This window comes from Heterodontus francisci, unplaced genomic scaffold, assembly GCF_036365525.1.
Source record: "Heterodontus francisci isolate sHetFra1 unplaced genomic scaffold, sHetFra1.hap1 HAP1_SCAFFOLD_279, whole genome shotgun sequence".
In the NCBI taxonomy this organism is placed as follows: Eukaryota; Metazoa; Chordata; class Chondrichthyes; order Heterodontiformes; family Heterodontidae; genus Heterodontus; species Heterodontus francisci.
Genome location: NW_027141885.1, coordinates 853052 through 861501, shown reverse-complemented (window position 1 = coordinate 861501; position 8450 = coordinate 853052). Strand labels below are relative to the sequence as shown.

Here is an 8450-nt window from a genome sequence, read left to right as displayed (position 1 = left end):
TTAAATTAATTTATTAATCAGTGCTAAAAATGTCAGTTAGAGGGGTAAAGTGCTTCACCTGTGAGATGTGGGAGGTCCGTGATGCTCCCAGTGTTTCGGACGACTACATCTGCAGGAAGTGTACCCAGTTTCAGCTCCTCACAGACCGCATGGATCAGTTGGAGCAGCAACTGGATGCACTTACGAGCATTCAGGTGGCAGAAAGCGTCATAGACAGGAGTTTTAGAGAAGTGGTTACATCCAAGGTACAGGAGGATAGATGGGTGACCGCTAGAAGGGGCAGGCAGTCAGTGCAGGAATCCCCTATGGCTATCCCCCTCTATAACAAGTATACCGTTTGGGACACTGTTGGTGGGGGGAATGAACGTTGAGGGGAAAACAACTGCAGCAGCCAGAGCAGTGGCACCAGGGCTGGCACTGTTGTTCAGCAGGGAGGGACAAAGCCAAGAAGAGCAATAATTATAGGGAACTCTATAATCAGGGGCACAGATAGGCGCTTCTGTGGATGTGAAAGAAACTCCAGGATGGTAGGTTGCATCCTTGGTGACAGGAGCAAGGATGTCTCTGAACGGACAGGGGGCATCCTGAAGGGGGCGGTTGTACAGTCAGAGGTTGTGGTACACATCGGTACCAATGACACAGGCAGGAAGAGTGACTAGGTCCTGCAGGGGGAGTTTAGGGAGTTAGGTAGAACGTTAAAAGACAGGACTTCTCGTGTTGTAATCTCTGGATTACTCCCTGTTCCACGTGGCAGTGAGGCTAGAAAAAGAAAGATGGTGCAGCTAAACACGTGGCTGAACTGCTGGTGTAGAAGGGAGGGTTCAGATATCTGGACCATTGGGATATTTTCAGGGACTGGTGGGACCTGTACAAGAAGGACGGGCTGCATCTAAACTGGAGGGGCACAAATATCCCGGCTGGAGGTTCGCTAGTGTCAGTCGGGAGGGTTTAAACTAGTGTGGCAGAGGGGTGGGAACCAGAGCAGTCGGACAACAGGTGAAATAATTGAGGGCGATCGAGTAAATAAGGCCAGTAAGACCAAGAGGAAGAGCAGGCAGGGTGATGTTGCGGAGCACAGCAGGACTGGTGGTCTGAAGTGCATTTGTTTCAATGCGAGAAGTATAACAGGTAAGGCAGATGAACTCAGAGCTTGGATTAGTACTTGGAACTCTGATGTTGCTGCTATTGCAGAGACTTGGTTGAGGGAAGGACAGGATTGGCAGCTAAATGTTCCGGGATTGAGAAGCTTCAGCTGGGATAGAGGGGGATGTAAAAGGGGTTGTGGAATTGCATTACTGGTGAAAGAGAATATCACAGCTGTACTGCGGGAGGACACCTCGGAGGAGTCATGCAGTGAGGCAATATGGGTGGAGCTCAGGAATAGGAAAATGCAGTCACGATGTTGAGGGTTTACTGCAGGCCTCCCAACAGCCAGTGGGAAGTAAAGGAGCATATATGCAGACAGATTTTGGAAAGATGTAAAAGTAACAGGGTAGTTGTGGTGGGTGATTTTAACTTCCCCTAGATTGACTGGGACTCAGTTAGTGCTAGGGGCTTGGATGAGGCAGGATTAGTAAGGAGGATCCAGGAGGGCTTCTTGAAACAATATGTAGATAGTCCAACTGGGGATGGGGCTGTACTGGACCTGATATTGGGGAATGAGCCCGGCCTAGTGGTCAAACACTCAGTAGGGGAGAATTTCGGGAGCAGTGACCATAATTCCATAAGTTTTAAGGTCCTTGTGGATCAGGATAAGAGTAGATCTCGGGAGAAGATGCTAAATTGGGGGAAGGCTAATGATAACAACATTAGGCAGGAACTGAAGAATTTAGATTGGGGGAGGCTGTTTGAGGGTAAATCAACATCTGACATGTGGGAGTCTTTCAAACGTCAGTTGATTGGAATCCAGTACTGGCATGTTCCTGTGAGGAAGAAGGATAATTTTGGAAAGTTTCAGGAAGCTTGGATTACGAGGGATATTGTGACCTTCGTTAAAAAGAAAAAGGAAGCATTGGTAAGGGCTAGAAAGCTGGCAACAGACGGAGCCCTTGAGGAATATAAAGAAAGTAGCACGGAACTTAAGAAAGGAGCCAGGAGGGCGAAAAGAGGTCATGAAAAGCCATCGGCAAACAGGATTAAGGAGAATCCCAAGGCGCCTTAGACGGATATAAAGTGCAAGAGGGTAACTAGGGAAAGGGTTGGCCCACTCAAGGACAGAGAAGGGAATCTATGTGTGGAGCCAGCGGAAATGGGCGAGGTACTAAATGAGCACTTTGCATCAGTATTCACCAAAGAGAAGGACTTGGTGGAAGATGAGCCGAGGGAAGAGAGTGTAGATAGTCTCAGTCATCACATATCAAAAAGGAGGATGTGCTGGGTGTCTTGCAAAGCATTAAGGTAGATAAGTCCCCAGGGCCTGATGGGATCTACCCCAGAATACTGAGGGAGGCTAGGGAAGAAATTGCTGGGACCTTGACAGAAATCTTTACATCCTCATTGGCTACAGGTGAGGTCCCAGAGGACTGGAGAATAGCCAATGTTGTTCCTTTGGTTAAGAAGGTTAGCAAGGATAATTTAAGAAATTATAGGCTGGGGGGACTTCCGTCAGTGGCAGGGAAATTATTGGAGAGCATTCTTCGGGACAGGATTTACTCTCATTAGGAAACAAACGAACTTACTAGCAAGAGGCAGCATGGTTTTGTGAAGGGGAGGTAGTGTCTCACGAATTTGATTGAGTTTTTTGAGGAAGTGACGAAGATGATTGATGAAGGAAGGGCAGTGGATGTTATCTATATGGACTTTAGTAAAGCCTTTGACGACAAGGTCCAGCATGGCAGACTGGTACAAAAGGTGAAGTCACATGGGATCAGAGGTGAGCTGGCAAGATCAATACAGAACTGACTCAGTCAGAGAAGACAGAGTGCAGCAGTGGAAGGGTGCTTTTCTGAATGGAGGGATGTGACTACTTGCGTTCCACAGGGAACTGTGCTGAAAGTTTTGCTCTTTGTAGTATATATAAATGATTTGGAGGAAAATGTTGCTAGTCTGATTAGTAAGTTTGTGGATGACACAAAGCTTGGTGCAGTTGTGGATAGTGATGAGGATAGTCAAAGGATGCAGCAGGATATAGATCGATTGGAGACTTGGGCAGAGAAATGGCAGATGGAGTTTAATCTTGGCAAATGTGAGGTAATGCATTTTGGAAGGTCTAATGCAGGTGTGAAGTATACTATAAATGGCAGCACCCTTAGGAGTATGGACAGGCTGAGGGATCTGGGCGCACAGTTCCACAGGTCACTGAAAGTGGCAATGCAGGTGGATAAGGTAGTCAAGAAGGCATACGCCATGCTTGCCTTCATCGGTCGGGGCATAGAGTATAAATATTGACAAGTCATGCTGCAGCTGTACAGAACTTATTGAGGCCACTCTTGGAATATTGCGTGCAATTCTGGTCGCCACACTACCAGAAGGACATGGAGGCTTTGGAGAGGGTACAGAAGAGTTTTACCAGGATGTTGCCTGGTCTGGAGGGCATTAGCTATGAGGAGAGGTTGAATAAACTCGGATTGTTTTCACTGGAACGACAGAGGTGGAGCGGCGACATGACAGAAGTTTACAAAGCTATGAGCGGCATGGACAGAGTGGATAGTCAGAAGCTTTGTCCCAGGGTGGAAGTGTCAGTTACTCGGGGACATAGGTTTAAGGTGAGAGGGGCAAAGTTTAGAGGTGATGTGCGAGGCAAGTTCTTTACTCAGAGGGTGGTGAGTGCCTGGAACCTGCTGCCGGGGGAGGTGGTGGAAGCACGTAGGATAGCGACGTTTAAGAGGCATCTTGACAAATACATGACTAGGATGGGAATAAAGGGATACGTTCCCCGGAAGTGCAGAAGGTTTAATTTTGGCAGGCATCAAGATCAGCGCAAGCTTGAATGGCCGAATGGCCTGTTCCTGTGCTGTACTGTTCTTTGTTCTTTGAGTGACCACCGCAAGTCCTTGTGGAGACGAAGTCCCGCCTTCACATTGAGGATACCGTCCATCGTGTTGTGTGGCACTATCACCGTGCTAAATGGGATAGATTTCGAACCTATATAGCAATGCAAAACTGAGCATCCATGAGGCGCTGTGGGCCATCAGCAGCAGCAGAATTGTACTCATCCACAATCTGTAACCTCATGGCCCGGCATATCCCCCACTCTAGCATTTCCATCAAGCCAGCAGACCAATCCTGGTTCAATGAAGAGTGCAAGAGGGCATGCCAGGAGCAGCACCAGGCATACCTCAAAATGAGGTGTCAACCTGGTGAAGCTGCAACCCAGGACTACTTGCATGCCAAACTGCTTAACAGCATGCGATAGAAAGAGCTAAGCGATCCCATAAGCAACGGATCAGATCTAAGCTCTGCAGTCCTGCCACATACAGTCGAGAATTGTGGTGGACAATTAAACAACTAACTGGAGGAGGTGGCTTCACAAATATCCCCATCCTCAATGATGTGGGAGCCCAGCGCATCAGTGCGAAAGATAAGGCTGAAGCATTTTCAACAATCTTCAGCCAGATGTGCCGAGTGGATGATCCATCTCAGCCTCCGCCTGAAGTCCCCAGCATCACAGATGCCAGACTTCAGCCAATTCGATTCACTCCACGTGATATCAAGAAACGACTGAAGGCACTGGACACTGCAAGAGCTGTGGGCCTTGACAATATTCCGGCAATAGTACTGAAGACCTGTGCTCCAGAACTTGCCGGACCCCTAGCCAAGCTGTTCCAGTGCAGCTCCAACACTGGCATCTACCCTGCAATGTGGAAAATTGCCCAGGTCTGTCCTGTACACCAAAAGGAGGACAAGTCCAACCCGGCCAATTACCGCCCCATCAGCCTACTCTCAATCATCAGTAAAGTGTTGGAAGATGTCATCAACAGAGCCGTCAGGCGACATTTGCTTAGCAATAACCTGCTCAGTGACGCTCAGTTTGGATTCCGCCAGGGCCACTCAACTCCTGATCTCATCACAGCCTTGGTTCAAACATGGAGAAAAGAGCTGAACTCAAGAGGTCCGGTGAGATTGACTGCCCTTGACATCAAGGCAGCATTTGACCGAGTACGCCATCAAGGAGCCCTAGCAAAACAGAGGTCAATGGGAATCAGGGGGAAAACCCTCCGCTGGCTGGAGTGATACCGAGCGCAAAGTAAGATGGCTGTGGTTGTTGGAGGTCAAGCTCCAGGTCATCACTGCAGGAGTTCCTCAGGGTAGTGTCCTAGGCCCAACTATCTTTGGCTGCTTCATCAATGACCTTCCTTCAATCATCAGGTCAGAAGTGGGGATGTTCGCTGATGATTGCACAATGTTCAGCACCATTCGTGACTCCTCAGATACTGAAGCAGTCCGTGCAGAAATGCAGCAAGACCTGGACAATATCCAGGCTTGGGCTGATAAGTGACAAGTTACATAGACACCACACAAGTGCCAGGCAATGGCCATCTCAAACAAGAGAAAATCCAACCATCGCCCCTTGACATTCAACGGCATTACCATCGCTGAATCCCCCACTATCAACATCCTATGGGCTACCATTGACCAGAAACTGAACTGGACCAGCCATATAAATACCTTGGCTACAAGAGCAGGTCAGATGCTGGGAATCCTGAGGTGAGTAACTCACCTCCTGACTCCCCATAGCCTGTCTACCATTTGCAAAGTATAAGTCAGGAGTGTGATGGAATGCTCTCCACTTGCCTGGATGGGTGCAACTTCAACAACATTCAAGAAGCTCGACACCATCCAGGACAAAGCAGCCCACTTGATTGACACACCATCTACAAACATTCACTCCCTTAACCACCGACCCACAGTGGCAGCATTGTGTACCATCTACAAGATGCACTGCAGCAATGCACCAAGGCTCCTTAGACAGCACCTTCCAAACCCGCGACCACTTCCAACTAGAAGGACAAGAGCAACAAATACATGGGAACACCACCACCTGAAAGTTACCCTCCAAGTCACACACCATCCTGACTTGGAACGATATCACAGTTCCTTCACTGTCGCTTGGTCAAAATCCTAGAACTCCCTTCCTAACAGAACTGTGGATGTACCTACCCCAAATGGACTGCAGCGATTCAAGAAGGCAGCTCACCACCACCTTCTGAAGGGCAATTAGGGATGGTCAATAAATGCTGGCATAGCTAGTGACGCCCACATCCCTTGAATGAATATAAAAAAACAATCCTTAATTAACCTGCACCTTTCGAAGTGACAGTTTATCCTGTCGCGCAGAATAGATTCCAATAATTTGCGCACTACTGAGGTTAGACTGACTGGCCTGTAATTATTTGGTCTATCCTTCGCTGCCTTTTTAAACAGAGATGCAACAACAAAGGGGGTGATGAGCCATGATTACATTGAATGTCGGGGCAGTTTCAATCGGATGAACAGTCTACTCCTACTCCTATGTTCCTAAGTGAAGCCTCTGGACCTGAATGAATCAGGACCTATCACTTCTTCGTAAACATCTCCCCAAATTAAAAGCAATGTCTTTTGTGTGATTATCCACAGACTAGTGCTTTACATTAAGAATTATTTACAAGCCAAATCCAGGAAGCTTCTGGTGACTTATTTTTTTAAAAACCCACAAAGTTCAGCATCTCTTCAAGATTCATAATGAATCAATGTTAATAATTCAAATGTAAGTCCTTGAAACATATTTCACACCAAAAAATGGATGTACTCTTGTAACACACCCAGTGCAGCATATCCAGGCATCACGATCTATGGCCTGCCCTTTCCACTGCTGATGGTCGGTGTAGCACACACACTTGTTCAGGGTATCCTTGAAACATTTACATGAGGCTCCTCTGTTCCGTTTACCAGTGGTCAGTTATCCGTGCAACACGATCTTGGTCAGGCAACTGTTGACCGTCTGGGCAATGTGACCCACCCAACGTAGTGGTTTTGCCGGAGAATGGCCTCAATGCTGGTGATGTTTGCTATTTCCAGGACTTCAATGCATGTGATCTGGTCCTGCCAGTGTGTCTTGATGATGCAGAGCCAGCGCTGATGGAAGCGCTCTAGAAGGCGTACATGATGGCCATCTGGGACCCATGACTCGCCATCATACCGAAGGGTGATGAGGACTACAGCTTTGTACACTTTGAGTTTAGTTTGTACATTTCAGTACATCACTGGATATACAGTTGCAAATCGTTCTCACTGTTCAGTCAAACTAATAGCTTTGCTCAGAGTGATGTATAATTTCCTGTTTATTTCTGTTCCTCACAGTTAATTTGGTGACAATTGTGGTCCTGTCTCGGAAAAAGTGTGGTCTCTCCAAATGTGTCACTCAATACCTGGTGGCCATGGCAGCGGCAGATCTACTGGTCATCATCCTTGACCTGATGCTGAGGCAGATTCCAATTGTCTTTCGGGAACAGCTTCTTTTCATGTGGAACCTCCGTGTATGTAATATTCACGCCGTCCTGCTTTATGCAGCCACAGACTGTTCTGTCTGGTTCACCGTCACTTTCACCTTTGATCGATTTGTGGTCATTTGTTGCCAGAAGCTGAAAAGTAAATATTGCAACGAGAAAACGGCGCCTGTGGTTCTGGGAACAGTGACTGTGCTGAGCTGTTTAAAGAATATTTTCTGGTACTTTATGTTCAGGAATGAATATATGATGCTGATCCTTCCATGGTTTTGTTTTGTAACACAAGAGGTTGCACAATCCCGGATGTGGGCGATAATTGAGACACTTCACCACATTCTAACCCCATGTGTTCCATTTGTCCTCGTTCTACTGCTCAATTCTTTAACTGTCAAATGCATTTTAGTGACCAGTAGAGCCCGCTGGAGACTTCGGAGCCACAACAATGGGTACAGTCCCAGAGACCCAGAGATGGAGAGCCGAAGGAAGTCTATCATTTTATTGTTTGCCATCTCGGGGAATTTCATACTGTTGTGGGCAATGTTTATGGTGTATTCTATATGGATCCGAATGTGGAGTATGGGAGATCAGTCTGTATATATACCTTTTTATGTACAACAAATGGGAGTCATGCTTCAGCTCCTGAGTTGCTGCACAAACACTTGTATTTATGCAGTGGCGCAGACTAAGTTTCGGGAGCAGTTGAAGAATGTGGTGAAATATGCCTTTGCTGTAATTGTTAGATTCATGAAATAATGTGAAAAACTGAAGCATTTCGAGCATCAGAAATCTAGCCCACCTCATTTTATGCTCAGCCAATGCTCCATCACTAGCTTAGCGATATCGTAAATTGCTGCTGTGAATTCGGAATCTGTCGTCTGTCGTCAGCATAAAATGACCAAAGAAAAATCACTTAAACTGATCGTATCAAATATCACTTAAAATGGTCACAATAAATATTATTTAAACAGGTTGCAGCAAATATTACTTGAAATGATCACAGAAAATAGCACTCAAAGTTTTCACAGC

The 8450-nt window shown here is 46.8% G+C and overlaps 1 protein-coding gene across 1 annotated transcript; it reads left to right on the top strand.

Annotated features, from left to right (window-relative positions):
• The first annotated feature begins 3255 nt into the window (after positions 1-3255).
• LOC137365593 (probable G-protein coupled receptor 139) lies at positions 3256-8177 on the top strand. Its single transcript, XM_068027978.1, has 2 exons — positions 3256-3361; positions 7279-8177. The coding sequence occupies exons 1-2, from the start codon at positions 3256-3258 to the stop codon at positions 8175-8177; spliced, it is 1005 nt and encodes a 334-aa protein (XP_067884079.1).
• Positions 8178-8450: the final 273 nt, after the last annotated feature.

What these genes read in the sequence shown, in the direction of transcription:
- LOC137365593 (XM_068027978.1), top strand. Translation starts at nt 3,256, where the DNA reads ATGGACAGGCTGAGGGATCTGGGCGCACAGTTCCACAGGTCACTGAAA. An exon ending in CGCCATGCTTGCCTTCATCG is followed by an intron (nt 3,362 to 7,278) that starts GTCGGGGCATAG and finishes TGTTCCTCACAG; the next exon opens with TTAATTTGGTGACAATTGTG.